Here is a 20,226-nt window from a genome sequence, read left to right as displayed (position 1 = left end):
TGGTGTGTGGGTTAAACCACTGAGCCTACGAGGTGCCCAATGAAGAAAATACGGAGCAGTAAAGTGGTGGGACGCAAGTGGCGCTGTGGGTTAAACCACTGAGCCTAGGGCTTGCTGATCAGAAGGTCGGCGGTTCGAATCCCCACGACGGGGTGAGCTCCCATTGCTCGTTCCCTGCTCCTGCCAACCTAGCAGTTCGAAAGCACGTCAAAGTGCAAGTAGATAAAGAGGTACTGCTACAGCGGGAAGGTAAACAGCATTTCCGTGCGCTGCTCTGGTTCGCCAGAAGTGGCTTTGTCATGCTGGCCACATGACCTGGAAGCTGTATGCCGGCTCCCTTGGCCAATAACGTGAGATGAGCGCCGCAACACCAGAGTCGGTCACGACTGGACCTAATGGTCAGGGGTCCCTTTACCTTTTTTAAGTGGTAGGAAGAAGTTGTGGGAAGTTGTGGTTATATTTGAATTGCTGCTGCTACAAGTATATGAGCATTTTGATATGAGCATTTTTATAGGGCAGTGGGGCTTTGGAGCTATGCTCACATCATCCAGTCATTATTTTACATCTTGGTCACTATATGACCCACAACAAAGACAGACCCAGTGGGCTTTTGTGTTGGACTGTTCCAGGAAGATTTTATTAATCAACCTTTCTGTTAGCCCAACACCAATCTTCGTTTTGTGGAAAGTTGACTGGGTTTTCTCTCTCTTTCTCATTAAATGTTCAGCGCTGGATTTTATGAGAAATATTCTTCAACTCCTCATAATCATTTATGTTCATGATTACAATAATGCAAACTTTTTCAATGAGGTGGCATTCTGCAAAAGATTGGTTGCAGCACAAAGCTTTGAGGTCCTTAGATGAAAGTTTCTGTGGAGACGCCCAAATCTATTTGTTCTTGGGACATCCATGTATATTAGCATCCCTCAACCTAGTGCTCATAGGCAGCAGTTAGAAATGATGGGAGTTCTGGTCCAAAACATCTGGAGAGCCCCAGAATGTTCACAGGGTATATTATTTATTTTTAAAAATGGAAGATTTACTTAAACCATGGGCAGCAAACCTGTAACAGAGATGCAGCAAGTGACAAAGATACCTGAGATATGTGGGGCACTAACTGAAGAGCAACAATCTCTTCCGATACTGTCTCATGCTGTACTGATACCTGTTCTCCAGTTCAGCAGACTAGAGACACTTAAGGAAGTAGGGAAGGTTGCATATACCTAACAGAGGGCATTAAAATGGCACTATTTCCAATGGGATCAAACTTGTCTACACTTGCTAAAAAGGTTGATGATCACTGACTTATACCGTAGTCATCTAGATGGTTGCTGGCATTAATGGTAGTAACTGAATGAGTGAGCATGCCTGTTATATTGTGCCCTTACACAGGACCACTAACTATACTTTCCTAATAAAGACTAGATAAGAGCCACGATAAATCATTGGCCATTCTATGAACTGGGCATGCTTAAATGAGATCTCTGTCATGGGCTAGTGAACACCAGACTTACCTTATGAAATGGCAGACATTCTGTTTTTTCATTTCTGTTCCTGGACTTCAGATCAAAGTTGTAAAGTGCTCTGCACAGGGGGAGTGGCTGTGGCAGCTGTTTGGTAACTTGCACTGAGTTTGTTGGGAAAACTCCACTGACCCCATTGATCTCTCCTAGGTACCAGTTTTCATCCAGCTGACGGTGCAATATAATGGTGTCACCTTTGTTGAACCTCAGTTCTCCGGGGTTGTGCCCTCTGTAGCTGTACAAGGCTTTAGCCTGGGGAACCTTCAAATAAAAGAAACAGAGAAGTGACATAGCTTGCAACAATCTTGAACCATGAGTGATTTGGGGCAGTTTATGTTGACTTCAAGATCATGACCAGTGTCATGGAAACGAAAACCATTTCTCCATGTCTTTAAAATGACAGGACCTAAAAAGCAGAAATTTTCGATTCATATCAGTGTCCAATACGACTTCTACCAATGAGTACTGTCTATCCTTCTCAAGTGATTTCAAGGAGTTGAAAATTGTCTTGTGAACTTCAACACTTCTCCTGATCATAATTTGGGGTTTAACAAAAAAATAAGAATAAAAAAGCTTTGTTTGTATCCCCCTATTTAGTTTTCCTTACTCTGTTTTTTCTATATATTAGAATCAGATGTTTTTTAATAATGCTTTATGAGAATCACTGCTTTCATCCTCACAGATCAGTGTGATGACAGCATAAGCAAGGCTGACTGTGCAACAAAAGGTATTCTGAGAACAAAATCCAAACTTTCTTGTTGCACAATCAAGTACATTAATAAAAATACATTGCCTGTCTTTATATGACACACAATCCAGTCTAAGGGCTTATCCACACTTACCCCTCCTTGCTCTTTCCAGGCATTGTCAATGATTTAAACCTCCATGTATGAGCACTTTCAACACTCCGCCCCCCCGAGCTTTCCCCATGGAAAATATGCTCTTTAAAGCTCAATCGGAGCAAACGTCAATCTGTGGGAAACCCAAATTGTAGCTATGATTCAGCTTTAAAGAGTGAGTTTTGGGGGGGAAGCCTTGGGGCAAAACAAACAAACAAAAACAAACGCTAGGACACAGAGCATTATTGCAGTTAAAGCACAGAAAGTTAAAGTCGTTTAGATCTCATTGATTTTCAGTGTATCAGACTGCAATATGCTTTATATTTCATAAGGGTGTTTCTTCTGTTATTTCCTAGAAAATCAAAATGGTAAGAGTTTACTGAAATCAGGAGAGTTGGGGTGTTTGCCTCTTCTTCTTCTTCTTCTTCTTCTTCTTCTTCTTCTTCTTCTTCTTCTACTTCTACTTCTACTTCTACTTCTTCTTCTTAAAAAACAACAACAACCACACAGCTTTTTTTGCCAGCTTCCAAAGATGTTGGGTTGCAATATCTAATTTACTGATCTGAATCCTATTTTATCCACTCCGAAACTTTCAATTTACTATACAATAGACCGGATAATTTAGTCTGCTGGAGCAAACCCAGAGAGCTTCATTGGATTCATTGTCCCTGTTGCAGGTATGATCTGAGAGCAGCTGCGCAACCTGCTCCTGGCTGCCGCCCCCTCCCAAAGAAGCATAGCAAAGATAAGGAGAAGGGTGCCGATCACTACACAATGGCTTCAAGTGTAGACTTCCCTGGGCCCATCAGGCAGGGAGCACAGGTATCGGCATCCACTCGAAAAATGAGGTTGCTATGCTCCCAGTGCCAGGAAGTGATTGAACGATACAGTTGGATGGAAACACCAGGCAGCATAAGAGACCTCATGAAAGTAAATGGACATGCTGTAGCTTCCTTTACACACCTCATACACCGTGTGTTCCAAATCTAACCTGAAATTGCTGGTGAAAATGTAAAAGTGTTACAAAGTCAAAACAGCTGCATGGAGAGGACGACCCACAATGCACTGCTTTCCAGCGATAAAGAGGACAAGTGAGGACCAGAAGAAAATGTTACAGTGTAGAGCAGGCACCCCCAAACTGTGGCCCTCCAGGTGTTTTGGCCTACAACTCCCATGATCCTTAGCTAACAGGACCAGTGGTCGGGGAAGATGGGAATTCTAGTCCAAAACATCTGGAGGGCCGAAGTTTGGGGATGCCTGGTGTAGAGTGATTCCTGTTTGCTATTCTACTTACTCCATTTCATTTCATTTCCTCTCTCAGTTTTCAATCCCCCTTCATCAGTCAGCTAACCGTGCCCACTGAACATACCCAGTCTTTACTGGAATGGGTTATTTTGGGGTGTGTGTGTGCACCCTGATAGTTTCCCCCCTTTTTTCAATACTTCTGAAAACCTCAGTGTTCTCTTTCTGGACTTCTCTTTCTGGACTTTCTACGATAAGTTCAAACTTGAGGTGGAAGCTATATCTGTTGGCAGCTGTTTAGCAGCCTATGCCAATTTCATTTCTGCTCATTTCAAAAGTATATTCCTTCCCGTTTTTCATATTGTTCTGCACTGCTGTTGTTGTATTAAATATATATATATCATGGGATCATAGAATGATAGAGTTGGAAGGCATCCCGGGGGTCATTTAGTCCAGCCCCCTGTAGTGCAGGAATCTCAGCTAAAGCATCCATGACAGATGGCCATCCAACCTCTGCTAAAAAAACCTCCAATGACCTTCATTGGTTGGCACTGACTTTGCATGTATTTTTCACAATACCGTATGTATTTTTGCATGCATTCTGCCTTAAAATATTCTATGATTCTTTTGCACACATTTGATCCTAATACATTTTTATATGTATTTTGGCATGCTTTTGGAACTGAGAGCTATATTGCAAAATCTGGAGAAGTGTGAAAACTGAAGGCTAGCTTTGTTTCAATCTATGTGCAATAATCGTCTGGGAAGCATGAATTAGGTAAAGTCACTTAAAAATGTGAACAAAATTAAAGCCGTCAAGTATCCCTACTTTCATTTACCAAATGCTAGGGGCAATCATCTGGAAAAGGGTCCTTGCCACCCAACTTGTCTTCTCAGAGACATCTGGGCTGGCTGCTGCTGTAAAGTTTTCTTTAAATAGCCACAGATCAGGCCTTGGGCTGTATATACACTATGCATTTAAATCACATTCAAAACACATTCTTTCCCCCTAAAGAATATTGGGCACTGTAGTTGACCCCTCACAGAGTTACAATTCCCAGCAACTCTTAACAAACTACAGCACCCATAATTCTTTGAGGCAAAGAATGTGCTTCAAATTTGAAGGTATAATGTGCATGAAGCCAAAGACAGGAAAGAAATGAAGAAACGACTGGAAAGTAACAGGTTGATAATGATGTCGCCTGGATTACCTGCGAAAAGGGAATGAAGAAAGGAGGGAGACAATGTGTTGGAAGCAGTCATTTTTTTTTAACTTAGGTGGAACACAATTGGTCCTCTGGCTCCCATCACCCCATGATGGCTGGGATTGAAGAGAGGTGGAATCCAGAACATCTGGAGGGTACTAGGTTGGAAAAGATCCTGACTGAAAGCCTCTGAGTTCAAATGAATCACTCCCAGGATCCAGATGGGACCAAAGCAGCCTAAATGAGCTGCGGCATCAAAGCACAAACCCTTTCTTTCTTTACAGAAAACCCAGAAGAGCCCAAGGTCAGCAACTGCCCCAGCTTATTCTGTTCATTTCTAGTCTAAAGACATCCCTACCAGTGGATTCCAGGTCTGTATTAAAATACAAGACATACACGATGCCTTTAACAGGCATTTTGAGCCCAAGTGGCATAGACTAAATATATACTGTAGTCAGCTCTACAAATGCCAAACTTCCCACCTCCCATGTTTTAGAGAACAGATTGATATTAACTGTTCATGCCAGAGACAGCAGATGCAAATGGCTTATGCTTTTTATAGTTTAACGTTAATTTCCAAAGCCCTTAAGCTTAACCCTCACCTTTCTCACATTTTGCAACTTGAGAGGAGAAATCCTCTTTTGGATATACATTAGTTGGCAGGGAAGCTAAAGCCAAGTATTACAATATGGTACGGTTATGCTCATTGTGCCTTCTGTGGGTTTCAAAACTATACTGCTGCCATCAGCAGAGAAGCCCCGAAGTTTGGAAAGGAAACAGAGTGCTCTACAATAAAGGGCTCCCCACACAAGGAAAAATCGAATGCTCATAGGCAGGGACTGCATGAATGATTTTGGAGAGACTTTTGCATTGTCATTTTTAGGCAATAAGAGAGTTCCTGTTACTCTAATGAAGTCTCTGGCATTCCTTAAACATTTGAAGTCCAACAACTTCTGAAGGTCCACACTCATACCCTACTGAGGTCAACAAGCCACACTCCTGGGGAAGTATGCAAAGGATTGCAGCCTTATGGCAGTCCCACTTATTTCCCCAGCCACTCCTGGCGGCTTACAGCATATATAAAAACATAGTAAAACATCAAGCATTAAAAGCTTCCAAATACAGGGCTTCCTTCAAATGTCTTCTAAAAGTTGTGTACAGTACTTCTTTATCTCCTTGACATCTGAAGGGAGGGAGTTCCACAGGGAGGGGGACACTATCGAGAAGGCCCTATTTATTTCCACCTAGCATTTCCTGTAGCAAATGCAATGTTTTGATTTAATACTTTAGAGCAGGCATCCCCAAACTTCGGCCCTCCAGATGTTTTGGACTACAATTCCCATCTTCCCCGACCACTGGTCCTGTTAGCTAGGGATCATGGGAGTTGTAGGCCAAAACATCTGGAGGGCCGCAGTTTGGGGGTGCCTGTTTAGAGGCTTCCAGTTCCTGAGCTCCTTGTTGTGCTTCTCAATAGTTTGCCAGCACCACTGGAAACTGTGGTTTGGTTATCACTAGTATCACTACTGGGACAGGTGGGGGTGATGGATGATTTATTATTATTATTATTATTATTATTATTATTATTATTATTTATATACTGCTCTTCATCCAAGGATCACAGGGTGATTTACAATATAAAAACTCAAAAATACATAACATAGTAACAAATAAAAACAATACAGTTTCAAAGGTTATAGATGGTTTCATTAGCCAAAGGCCTGGGAGAAGAGGAATGTTTTTGCCTTGTGCCTAAAGATATGTATTCAATGTTCATTGTTGCAGATGGATGAAGATTAATCAAAGTGATTAAAAAATAAATAAATCTGACTGTTCTTCCTTTTAAATATTACTAACTGCTCACACAATGATTCACTGTTTCCAAATTGCCCTCCCACCATCCAGCAGCAGCACAGCCTGTCAAAACTGAAGCTGAGAGAACAGTTTTTAAAAATACAATTTCTTGAAAAATGCCTTATTGTACAGAACCAAATCAAATGTGCCCAGCAAACTTTGAATTTGATGGATTTTGTAAGTCTGCTGGTGCTATTAACTGCATAGTTTTCTTCATCCATGTCACCTGAGGATTTGATGGATGCTTTTGGATCGCATTTTGTAATTGTTGTTCCCTGCCTTGGGAATCACTGCATTGAAAGGAAGATTATAAATTGCCTAAATAAAGAAAGTTGCAAAGTAATGAATTTTGCTTAGCTATACTAACTAACTGTGAGTACTGCAAACTGCAAGGCATGTAGGAAGTGGCCTTATAATAACTCAGGCCATGTCTCCATCTAGTTCAGAATCGTCTACAACTCTGCACTGACTGGCTCTGCAGAATTTAAGACAGGATTCTTTCAAATTCCCAACCAGAGATGCCAGGGACGCAGCACTGGACCCTGCAAAGCACGGGCTCTGCCAATGAGCTATGATTCTCCCTCAAATGTATAGCCCTCTCCTCTCTGCTCCAAATAGTTGGAGAACAGCCTTTACCAAAGGTGTCATGGGCTTTGAAGACACTCGATCTCGGGACGCAAGGGAGAAACGTGCTAAGAGGAAGGCATGCTTGGCAAATCCACACTATGATGAACTACTGCCCGGAAACCAATGTCCCCACTGTGGAAGGACGTGCGGATCCAGAATTGGCCTCCACAGTCACTTACGGACCCATTGTTAAAACCGTGTTTATGGAAGACAATCTTACTTGGATACGAGTGATCGCAGAAGAAGAAGAAGAAGAAGAAGAAGAAGAAGAAGAAGAAGAAGAAGAAGAAGAAGAAGAAGAAGAAAGAAGCTCCAAACATGAAAGGACTTGGTACCTTCTGTTTCTCATTGACGTATTTATCTTGGCAAAACTATGCAAACTCCAAAGTGGCACCTGGTTTTTCATCACGTAGCATGGAAATGACAGCATGACAGCAGTCACGAAATTAAAAGACGCCTGCTTCTTGGGAGAAAAGCAATGACAAACCTAGACAGCATCTTAAAAAGCAGAGACATCACCTTGCCTACAAAGGTCCGTATAGTTAAAGCTATGGTTTTCCCAGTAGTGATGTATGGAAGTGAGAGCTGGACCATAAAGAAGGCTGATCGCCGAAGAATTGATGCTTTTGAATTATGGTGCTGGAGGAGACTCTTGAGAGTCCCATGGACTGCAAGAAGATCAAACCTATCCATTCTGAAGGAAATCAGCCCTGAGTGTTCACTGGAAGGACAGATCGTGAAGCTGAGGCTCCAATACTTTGGCCACCTCATGAGAAGAGAAGACTCCCTGGAAAAGACCCTGATGTTGGGAAAGGTGGAGGGCACAAGGAGAAGGGGACGACAGAGGACGAGATGGCTGGACAGTCTTCTTGAAGCTACGAACATGAGTTTGACCAAACTGCGGGAGGCAGTGGAAGACAGGAGTGCCTGGCGTGCTATGGTCCATGGGGTCACGAAGAGTCGGACACAACTAAACGACTAAACAACAACAACAAGCATGGAAATAATAGCCAAGGCTTAGTTCACACAATCAGTTAAATGAATTGTAAAGCTTTGCACGTCCTGCATTGTCTTTATTTACCACCTAACTGCCTGGGAGAAAGCAAACGATCCATGACACTTGATCTGAAACTGATTTTAGCTTTGTTTGCACTGGCTTAAATCCACAGTCTGGTTGGCCATCAGATACATTCTGACACAAAAATCACCAACAAGATCTGCCCACAGCCAATACATTGCAGGGTGCAAGTGTAGCACCAGTCTCTGCATTAGGCCAGTAGCTTTTACACCAGATCATATTATGCTGCACAATTCCTGACTGGTTAATTCCTAAACAAACATCTGATGAAGTGTGCATGCACACGAAAGCTCATACCAAAATAAAAACTTAGTTGGTCTTTAAGGTGCTATTGAAGGATTTTTTTTTGTTCCTAAACAAACAGTTGCTGGAGTGAGCCTGCTTAGGAACCATATCCCAGAAGCACTCTTGAAGTTTGTAATGCTTACCTTTGTACTGTAAGCTTGTTTTTTTAAATATACATTTGCACACCCATCTCCATCCTCCACCCAGGCAAGCAACTATCATTATCAGAGTTGAAGGGCACATTCCCATCCAAACAAAAAACACTCAAGGAAGATGTGAAGAAAGATCAGTTACCTTAGGAGACTGGGTGTGGCTGGGGAGGGGTTGTGGTCTGTGGAGGGTCCAAAGGCCAGATACAGAGGTCTGTATATGAATTTAATATAATAATAATAATAATAATAATAATAATAATAATAATAATAATAATATGGAGGGCTCCTGGGCTTGAGGTTTTCCAGCCCTGGGGTAGAAACTAACAATGTGGACTATAAACTTGGTACCTCTTTGCTTCAATTGCCAATTCATCTTTTAATGTGCCTTAGACTTAAGCAATGCTTGTAACATTTGAGCCTATATGTAATGGTGGAACAGCCAGACATTTTAGCTTCTGAGGTGTACAAATATCAGTGGAGCTTTAAAAAAAATTCCAACACATCCTGTAAAATATCTAATCCATTCATTTTATATGCAAATCTGGATATAAAAAAAAATACCCACAACAACTATTTGTGTGAGTATCGCTGAAGCAAGAATAGCTTTTACATTGTGTTCATTGTGGTATGTGAAAAGCTTCTGTTTTACTATACAGCTGCAAAGGCAAGGAGCTTTCAGTAGCTTATATGTATACTGCCTTGGAGGTTTTAAAAATCAAAACCTAGCTCTCTTTCACTTCTTCTTAAAGGATTCCTGGGATAACAAGGCACTGAATGGCTAACATGGAGGTAGAAGCCCCGTTTCTGCTTGGCCCAATCCAAACCCCTTTTTTTTACCACCTCAAAGAATTTTAAAAGAAGGGATAGCACAATAAACTGTTTCCCTAAGTTGTTGTTGTTGTTGTTTTTAAAAAAACCTTTTAGATGTTTTAAACAATCCTCTGGTCCTACACTGGTGCTTCAAGTAAATTACTACCACTGCTTTATGCTGCTTTCAATGGAGCAGCGTAGTTCTGGGTCTCAGATTCCGCTGTATATAATTCTTGTACTGTACACAAAGTTATACAAGAATTATGTGGCAGAATCTGAGAAATGGAACTGCTGGAGGGAAAGCAAAGTGATCGCTTCTTGGAACTTCCCAGGAAGCCAGAATTCAATTTCCTTTGCCAGCCCAATGACACCCCAACCTCCCTGAGGCTGATTAGAATCCTGCGATTCATTGCCGCCTTGTGTGTAACAAAACTGCCGCATACGTTTCTTCCTTAACAGAATGCCTCTGGGCGGGGGCAATCTGGAGCGGAGAAGCAGTCAGGTACAGCTGTGCATTTTTATGCTGTGACATGCTCTCGAGATTGTTCTTCTCCTCTCCTCTCCACCTCAATGCTGGCATCCTCGTAGGAGTCAACAAACAGCCTTTGCAAGTAAATAGACAATCATGTTCACAGAAAGGACCTACAGCAAGGCATCGCTGCTTTTGTCTTCTTTGTTGAAATGGTCACGTCAAGGGTGAGAAACCAATGTCAGCCCAAGGACCATGTTCCCTTTGGGAGGCCACATACCAGTGAAAGTGGGTGGAGACATGAATGTCCATTTTAGCTTTCTACAGTGGGCTAGTCTTCACACACACACACACACACACACACACATCCCTCTCGATCATCTATACAGCCAAGCAAGAAGCATTAGTCACGTTCCACATACCACCCATGCAAAAAATTCAAGGAACGGGCATAGCTGGTAAAATATGTGTCTTGGGCAGAGGGTATGTGTCCTGAGGATATATCGGGCTGAGGTAGTCCGGGGGGCTGAGGCTGCCCATCCATGGTTTATGTCCTGCCTGTTACCTCAGAAATGTTCCACAAAAGCAAGCCAGTTTCTCCTACACCGCCTTCAAATGAGAAGCGAGGAAATTCCTCGGGGAATGTTTGGGCTCAGCCCCAAAGTTTGCCCTGAAATGCGGCCATTCCTACCATTAGGCAGAGTGAGGCAGTTGATTCAGGAAGCTGATTGAAGTTTTGTGAATTGGTAGCCAATTATTAGTTACTGAGGCTGCTGTCTTAGGTATGCTTATCTGGGAGTAAGATCCATTGAACACTTATGCAAATTACTGCTGAGTGGTTATTTATAATATTGCATTGTTAACTTATTAGTATCGTATTTTTACTATCAGAGAAGGGGAGGTGCAAAAATCTGGTTTTTAAAAAAATCACTTGAGTGGCCTTGAGCACTAAGCATTGAGTACTAAGATTACTGCATTGCAGGGGGTTGGACTAGATGACCCTTGTGGGCCCTTCCATCTCTACAGTTCTATGATGTATGATCTTCCCCCTGCATAAGGAGTTTTAGATTAACTGTTTGCCCAGTCTTTAAGGACTGCCTTTATACAGGGCAAACACAGATTTGTGTCTACACTGGTGGAAAAAGGGAGCTGCCCCAGATGTTGCATTCAGAGTTAAATGTGAATAAGCTCTTTGATCTACTGGTTTCATGTCACCCAGGGACAATAATAATAATAATAGCCACTCCCTGCAATACTCCCTCTAGGATGTCCCAGAGGCAGAAACTTTTCTTGAAGAACACACCTTTGATACTGTAAAGGTAAAGGGACCCCTGACCATTAGGTCCAGTCATGACCGACTCTGGGGTTGCGGTGCTCATCTCGCGTTATTGGCCGAGGGAGCCGGCGTACAGCTTCCAGGTCATGTGGCCAGCATGACAAAGCCGCTTCTGGTGAACCAGAGCAGCACATGGAAACGCCATTTACCTTTCCGCCGGAGCGGTACCTATTTATCTACTTGCACTTTGACGTGCTTTCGAACTGCTAGGTTGGCAGGAACTAGTTTTTAAAAAAATGATGTTCATGCTGATGCCAGCTCATGCCAAGCAAATTGTACAGGTACATGTGACTTTGGACTTGAAACTTGTTTACGCCCCTGCAGCTGACCAACAGAACAAGCAACCATTTTAGTGAACATTTCATTCTACTACAGTACCTTATAGCCCATCCAGCTTAATTTCCACTACAGGGAAGCTTCCAGAAAGGTTTTCAATCTTTGTGGTGGTTTGGCTTATATAAAGAATTACGATTCTTGAGATAACTCTTGAGCATAGCTGATTTCCCCGTTTAGTGTTCTCCAGTGACACTCAGAATTGCCGACCCAATTCTGAATGGAGCTGAGGGGAGTTCAGCCATCTCTATCTGAGAAGGAAATATCTATAATGCTTGCTTGGGCTCCACTCAGGGCCAATCCAGAACTAATTACATAGGTCTGTTTTTAAAACAAGTTGATGGGAGATGGGGAACTACAGTAGTTTGGATGAGCACTCAGCAGTTTCCTGAGCAATGAGAAGTAGCAGTACAGGATTCCCCCCCCCCAGTTTGTTTTTGGGTGAGAGAATGCTATAACCTTTAGAGCCCAAGCCAAAGACACACAGCCCTTATTTCTTTTTTTTTTTTTGAAGCCAGGTTCAGAATCCACAAACTTTCTTTTTCAATCCCAAGAAGTGCATCACATCCCAGTAGCTTGGAGCAGATCCTTGGAGCAGATACCAACGATTGTTGCCCACAAGGGTTCAGTTCAGGAATGGCCAGTGTGGAGAGATGGAGACACTTACCTGGCCTCTTGGTACCAACATTGCTGCAGCTTACCAGGGGGAAGAGGGGAGGGGCAAGGTGGCAGGCAGGTTGGCGTGGTGCGGGCACCCTGGTGGAGCCAATCCATTGCTCACATTGTTACATTTGCTCTGTGCCAAGCTCCCCACTGCCTCACCCTGCTGGGAAGCCACAGTGATTCTGGTGCCAGGAGACTAAGCCCTGTCACCCCTTCCTGCCAGCCACACCTGGTACAGTTATAAGGGAGAACAAAACAGAGGTATATAAAATTATGAGTGATGTGGAGAAAGCGCATGGGGGAGACTTTCTGTCCCATCCTGTCCCCCAGAATACTAGAACTAAAGATGGCTCGATGAAGTTGAATGTTGATAGATTGAGCACAGACAAAAGAAGGTACTTCTTTGCATAGTTCAGGGGTGGCCAACTCCCAAGAGACTGTGATCTACTTTCAGAATTAAAATCTGGCGGTGATCTACCCCCATTTTTTGGGGTTCAGCTCAAAGTTGTTGAGCTTTTTTTAGGGAGAAGGAAAGGGGGGTGACCAGATTTGGTAGCCTTTTGGGGGGGCAGCACTGCCCAAATACTTTTCTTACAGAGGACAACAGAAACTTTTAGAGATTTCTTGGGAGAGAGTTGCATAAAAGCACTCACAAAACTGTACGCCGCACAAACTCCTTTACCCACTCCATTAACCCAGTGTTTCCCAACCAGTGTGCCTCCAGATGTTTTGGGACTACAACTCCCATCGTTCCTGACCACTGGTCTTGCTAGCTAGGGATGATGGGAGTTGTAGTCCCAAAACATCTGGAGGCACACTGGTTGGGAAACACTGCATTAACCTACCTATCAAGATTTCTTAAAAAAATACATGCCTTCATCCATTGTTAGTGTGACATCTGTGTCACCATTTCGGTAACCAACTGTTTGATATCAGGCGAGTACTGTGTCAGGGCCAGCTTCAGGGAATCTGTCATGTTTGAACGTTGTTTACTCTTTGTCATTTTTAAATATGAAAGTGCAGATTCACAGAAATAAGTACCAGTAGAACCAAAACATGAGTTCTAAAGGTGGGAAGCAAATACAAACACATAAAGACAATTGTTGCAGTGTTGTTTTCCAGGCAGACCACCTTAAGATCATAAAATTGTCCCTATTAAACTCCCATGTATCCAGAAACAGCAAAGTCCCCCCCCCAAAAAAAACACACAGCAGCATCCCCCCCTCCCAAATGCCCCTCAGGAAATCCCAATACACATAAAATTACTACTTGTGTTACCAGCATAGGATAGTTAAAACAACCTTTTGAGGGTTCAAGAGGAGGGAAGGCAGGCAGGTAAAGGGGATGATGTGCATTTCACGGGGAAGTTGAGAAGCAGAATCAGCGAGACTCCTGCCTAGAGTGGCAGCAGGCGAGTGGTGGTCAGGTGTTAGGAGAGAATATTAAGGAGCTCTTGCCTGGTGGAATGATCAGCAGTTTTCACCCACCTGGTGCCCCTGTGTAAGTTTTTGGACTACAGCTTCCATTGGCCCCTGGGGCTTCGTAGTCCAGAACCCCCTGAAAGACAGCAGGTTGGAGAAGACTGGGATAATGCAAATGCTTCCCCAGAACTTGCTGGCTTTATAAGCAGTGCATTCAAGGGGCTGCAGGGTGATCACAGAAGAGTGAGACCTGTGCCAACAGAGTGTACCCCATTCACGCCCAAGGAGAAGGTTATTTGCCCCCAAAGTTTGCAGAAGTACAAAAATATTCTAGCGGGTGCGGGAAGTCCTGAGGGGAGGATATATAATGAAGACTGAGTAGTGAGTCTGTTGCTGCTCCTGTCACCTCCTCCCGCCTCAGCCTTTCCTGTCGGCTTCCCTCCCTTGTTTGTTTGTTTGTTTGCTTGCCTCCTCCAGCCAGGAGCACCGGTGGCCCCCACCCCCGACTCCCAAGTACCCAGAGCCCTTGCCGGGGCACTGGCAAAGCTGCGCAGGTCATCCTCTCGTGGCTCCCCCGTCCGCCCCCTCCCTCCCTCCCTCCCGGCTCAGGGAGGGGGAACTGTCTGCCCCTTCCTGGCTCCGTGCTCAGCATTACATGCTTATCCATTTGAATGTAAAGAGAAGAGGAGTGGGAAAGGAGACTTGGTTTTTTTTAAAGGAGCCGGGGATCTCTCTGCTGGCATGAGGGAGCAGGAGCAATCCAGCCATTATGCGCAACGCACTCACACACACATACTGGTGAGTTCTATATCGGCAAGAGGGAAGGAGCTCTCCCTGCAATTGCCCATGGCTATTGAGCTTTGAGGAGTGGGGGAGAGACAATAGTTGTTGAGGGTTTTTTTTTAGGGGGAGAGCTCTTTTTTTCTTTTAGGCTGGCAAGCACTAAGGAACCCACGATCTACCCGCGAGCTACCAGAAACTTCCTCGCGATCTACCGGTAGATCGCGATCGACCTGTTGGACATGCCTGGCATAGTTCAACCACTGAATTGACTCCCACATGATTTAGTAAAACCATTACATTAGCCTCTCAGTAATTTAAAACAACAACAACAACACATTTCATGCCAAGTGGTCTCTGCACCAAGGGGTCTTTGACTTTTGGTAACAGCTGAAAACAATTTCACAAGCATTCGAAATTTGCTACATTTTCAAATTTAAATCTTAAACCAAAGTTTAAAATTTGAATGCTTTAATGACAATGGGTGACTTCTATCAAATACAGCCAAATATGAAATACTGTTTCATGTCCATGGTCCTGTGCATCAATTAAATGTTGTTTCTTGTCAACTATCAGGTGTTGTTACATATCAAATCAAAGTCAAATATTGAAATCGAATATCACTGTATGTTAAATACTGCGCTCAAATGTTTTAATAAACCAGAGAAGATTTAGTCAAGTGAATGTCTGAATAAAAAAACTCCAGAAGAGAATTTTTGAAAGGAACACTGGAGACAAATTCATTTCAGCTCAACTTTCAGCTCTATCGCTGGCGGTTTCAGGCTTTCCAAGGAAAACAAAAATAGATTTCTGGCCTCAGCTGAACAATGATGATGATCTAATATGCTAGAGTTACCCATTGTATAAAACAGAGGGTGAGGAGGGGGCAGAATACATACTGTGTGAAGAAAGTTGTTCAAAACTTCTGGGCTTCAGAGCTTGAAAAAAAATGTGCACTGTGATTTTGCTTAATGAGCTAGTTGCAGCTTTTGTTGACATCATATTTATTATAAGATTCCCAGCTCATATTAGCAGATTTATTTTAAAAAAGAGGGGGGAGGATCACTAAATTAAGAGATACCATGGAACACCCTATTTGCAAAATTTTACAATTCCAAAATACAGGCGTGCTTTCACTTTTGCAAGGTTGAATATACTGCCTTCAGCTGGACTTGAGGGTGGATTTCAAAACAATTCCACTGGAAAAATGGTTGTGTCCCTGTGGAGATGGCAGTATTGAGTCAGTGGCTCATGTGCTTCTGCCATCTTTATAAAAATTTGAGGAGGTTGTCCATGCCGGGTTGCTCAACCATTGCTACTGTGTCCTTTCTTTTAGCAGATCAAGATGATCAGGTGATAGTAACAATTGCAAAGTTTGGGGTTTTTTTTTAGTGGGGGCAATTAGAATAAGATCTACTATTTGATTATTGATGTAAACCCCCCAAAATGTATTTTCTATAGTTAAGTTTTTACCTGTATCTTCAGTACATTTTATTTTATGTTATTGCTGTGACTAGTGGCTGATGCAAATAAAGATTCTTCTGGTTCTGATACATAAAGACATCTAATTGGCTAGATCAGGCATCCTCAAACTGCGGCCCTCCAGATGTTTTGGCCTACAACTCCCATGATCCCTAGCTAACAGGACCAGTGGTCGGGGAAGATGGGAACTGTAGCCCAAAACATCTGGAGGGCTGAAGTTTGGGAATGCCTGGGCTAGATCATCCAGCAGTTCACCCACAAAGCCTTGAGTCAGTGAAATGCATCAAGAAGAGGCTGCATAAGAACGATTTAATGTAAAACTATTTATGAAGGGAACAAACCCTACAGGCGGCGGCTGCTTGCAATGCAGAGCCGAAACCATGGTTGCCACCCCCATGGTCCTTCTTGTGATACTCAGCAATCTCAAGGAAGGGAACAAAGAACCCGAGCCAAATAGACAATGGCGATTGGGGAAATTGCCACCATTTCCTTGCTTATCCAACTTACAATCTTTAACTCTTCGATGTATTGGCACAGATGGAGGTGAGAGAATTCTGATCTGGGCCACCTGAGATTGCAAGGGCAGCATATTTTTAAATGTTCCCTCAGATATCAAAACCCCCCTTGATATATAAAAAGCTCTGTCTGCAGTCCTGTGGGAGGAGCTGTCCTGTGTGGACAGGGAACTTCTTCAATCTATTTCCCCCACCGACGGAAGAAAAAAAAAATTCAGGTGAAGCCACCTGCTTCCAAGGTGCTCTGTGAATAAAATAGTTTAATTTTGGATGCTTTTGTTATAATGATAGGGAGCATCAAAAGCTACCTCAGAGGCGTAGCAAGCCCAGGTGGTACCCTGTGCAGAATTTTTTTTGTCAACCCCCCCCCCCAACGTGGCTCTGGCGAAAAGTGAAAAACATGAATTGCAAAAAAAACCTAGAGCTTACAGGACAAAACCGACTTCAGATATGAAACCAGCATTGAAAGAACATATAAGAACAGCTGAAAAATCTCATGCAACAGAAAATTTTAAAAAATGTTCGGGGGGCGCCCGGGGCAACCCACCCCCATCTCCCCCTTTGCTACACCACTGGGAAGGCCAGACCATTTGTTCCCCATGTCCGGTACTGGAGCAGCCCTCTTGGGTGTGGGGCAGAGGTGCTTCCCACCACCTGCTACATTATCCTTTTAGCTGGGGATGCCATGAATTGAACCTGGGATCTTTGGTATTCAAAACTTCTGGGCTTCAGGCCCTCTCTTCCTCAAGTATAAGCCAGTGGAGTCTGGTGCATCATCTGCTTGTACTGGGAACAAGGCTGTTTAGCCTCGCCTGAAACTTGGAGTCATGTGGTCAGCCACCTGCAAGTCCAGCTCTTGCTCTTGTTAATGGTTAATCCCATCAGACAGGTATGTGCATTGCCTTGAAAGGCAAGGTACATTTTGGCAAGACAATTGACAAGGAAATAATAAAAAATTACCAGTCTCTGCAATCATACGTGGCAGCCATTAACAGTTCTTTGGAAGCCATAGATCGCACTTCCAGGATGAAAGGAGAGGTTGTTATTTACACAGTTTGTGTGATCAGCTTGCAAAACGCCCACATGTCTATTGTGGAGGAATGGTGCCATTTTATGGTAACTTCATTATAATTTCAGTTCTGTTTTTCTGCTTTTTAAGCAATTGAGATAACTTCAGTCTTGTCACCTAGAACAATACTGTCAAAAAGTAAACTTGTCATTTCAATCTTTTCCTATAATTATTTTCTGGGAATTCAAGACAGTTGGAGTTTCTTTAACTTTCCTTTCTCCTCTTAGAAAAATGGCAGAGTCTCCCGCAAGCAAACAGTCCTTTTGCATGTATCTTCATGCAGTGCATCAATTATTTTTGGTATTACTTTGGTTCTTTTTAAATTTAAAGTTGGTATCTCTCTCTCTCTTTGTACTTCTGCAGCTTGCTGTGGCCTCTTTTTCCTGTTTTCCTAAGTTTCCAAGTACAGACCTTCCAAGTGTCCTATTTTCCAGGGAGAGTCCCAGATTTACAGAAGCCCTCCTGGTTTTTGATTTGATCTCAGAATGTCCCACTTTTCCTTCGGATGTTCATCAGAGAAACGATGGCGGGTGTGCAGTTATGCGACCCCCTGAGCCAAAAAGATAAGTAACTATACAATCTTTAAAAGACCTCTGAAGGCAGCCCTGTATAGAGAAGTTTTTTTAATGTTTAATGTTTAATTGTGTTTTTTAATATGTTGGAAACTGCCCAGAATGGCTGGGGCAACCCAATCAGATAGGCTGGATATAAATAATAAAGTGATGGTGTCGTTGTTGATGATGATTATGGAATAGGACGTCCCTATTGTCTTTTGAGAAATGTTGAAGGGTGTGTAAATGTCAACTCACACAATCATTTGAGGGCCCCTTCAGTCTGGTGCTGTTTTGTGGGCGTGCCCTGAAGTATGTCATTGCCATAATAATAGTGCATTAGTGGTGGATTTATACTAGACCACCAACATGTAATTCTGCTTTAATAATCATTCTGTGGTGCTTCCTTAATATTATTGCATCTTCAACTACAGCACAACGAAAGCAGGACAAAAATAAAATAAACCAGAACAGTTGTGCTATAACGAATTACAGGATTTCAGCAGGAAGTTATAGAACATGCACTGTCTGGATACAAAGCAATAGGGACCACCCTGAAACTTTTCCAGGTGCAAACAGTATTGGAAGCAGTACTGCATCTAGCGGCCCAGATACCATCACGAGTAGAAATAAGCATGAATGCATAATTAAAAGGATGCCTGGGGGGCTCTCAGTGTGGTGCAATCTCATGTGAGTGTTAGGTGGTGCTGCAGTGCAGCCAGCCAATTGCATTTCTTATGCGGAAGAGGCACATTTACTTTGTTTGTAGGTTTTCTGACACAAAATGTTAAGCTATGGCATGGGAGTAGGGGTATAGTGTTAGGGCAGGGGTCGGCAAAGTTTACCTTACCTGGGCTGGTTCACTCCAGCGGAGATTCCTCCATGGGCCGGATTGAGTACGCCCGCGATTTCCAGCATCTGCATCTGTGCAGATGTGATTTTTGGCGCCGTGAAAGCAAGTCCCCACACCGCGCTGTGCTGGTTTAGCGCAGTGCGCGGGGACTTGCTGAACAGGCCACTTGGTTTGGGGGTGGCTTGTAGGCTGGTTAAACGACCCCCGTGGGCTGCTTGTGGCCCATGGGCCTTAGGTTGCTGACCCGTTTTAGGGCGTACTCACCAAAACATGTGGCAAACCACCCACCAAAAATATGCCCTAAAGAGCTGCTTTATCAGCAGTGACTGTGGATGTAAATGATAATAATAATACGGTAACAATAATAACAATAATTTTATTGTTTATACCCCGCCCATAAAATTCATGTCCTGCACATTAAAAAATGTAAAACATTAGACATTAAAAATGGGAAGAAGTCCAGATTAAATGGAAGAAGGAGATAATGGAGATGGAGAAGAAAAAGAAGAAGAAACATAGGCTGGCATTTTGGAGATGATGATTTCATGTAAATGGTATGAAAAATGTTTGTGAATGAACAGCAGTTGTTGGATGAATAGTTTATCCCACAATAAACCCACCGCATGGAAGCTAAAACTCAGATGATGCCTTCCAAACGGTTTGCCTCAGCACACTACTTTTTCAGTCCTCAGGTTGTCAAGCTTTCACATTTCAGTAAATTGCTTCCTAATTATAGTACACAGCAGCGACATGCTAAAACGGGTTGCAGAGGGAATGGAAAGTAAACAGTGTTAAGATGCACTTTGACTCATGCAAATCACAGAGTGTTGATTCTGAAGCTGAGAAAAAAAACACTTGGCAAGTTAGATGTGCCATTCTTTTCACTGATACTTCTTGGCAAAAAAAAAAAAAAGCAAGAAAGTGTGTGTGTGAGAGAGGGGGGGGGCGTCCTTTCCCACTACTGTAGTCTTTTGCAATGTTGGGAAGTTCATAATGGTCAAAATGGCTCTTATCTTGACAACCTGTCTAATCACAAAGCAACCATGAGGAACATGCTATGGATTCCTAGCTCTAGTCTTGCTCATGTTACACTGAATGTACAGCGAATGCAGGAAAGGGTTGGGGGGCTGGATTCACACCTA

The 20,226-nt window shown here is 43.1% G+C and overlaps 1 protein-coding gene across 5 annotated transcripts in view; it reads right to left on the bottom strand.

Annotated features, from left to right (window-relative positions):
* The window catches only part of SH3RF2 (SH3 domain containing ring finger 2), a 103,461-nt gene that overhangs the window by 50,572 nt on the left and 32,663 nt on the right, over positions 1-20,226 (bottom strand). For all 5 annotated transcript variants that reach the window (XM_035105342.2, XM_035105346.2, XM_035105344.2 and 2 more), the window contains one exon: positions 1,515-1,784. In XM_035105342.2, coding sequence (XP_034961233.2) covers positions 1,515-1,784 — 270 coding nt within the window. The remainder of the gene's footprint in view (positions 1-1,514; positions 1,785-20,226) is intronic.

The sequence above is a fragment of the Zootoca vivipara genome, chromosome 2 (genome assembly GCF_963506605.1).
Source record: "Zootoca vivipara chromosome 2, rZooViv1.1, whole genome shotgun sequence".
Lineage (NCBI taxonomy): Eukaryota > Metazoa > Chordata > Lepidosauria > Squamata > Lacertidae > Zootoca > Zootoca vivipara.
This window is presented reverse-complemented; position numbering and strand designations above follow the sequence as displayed.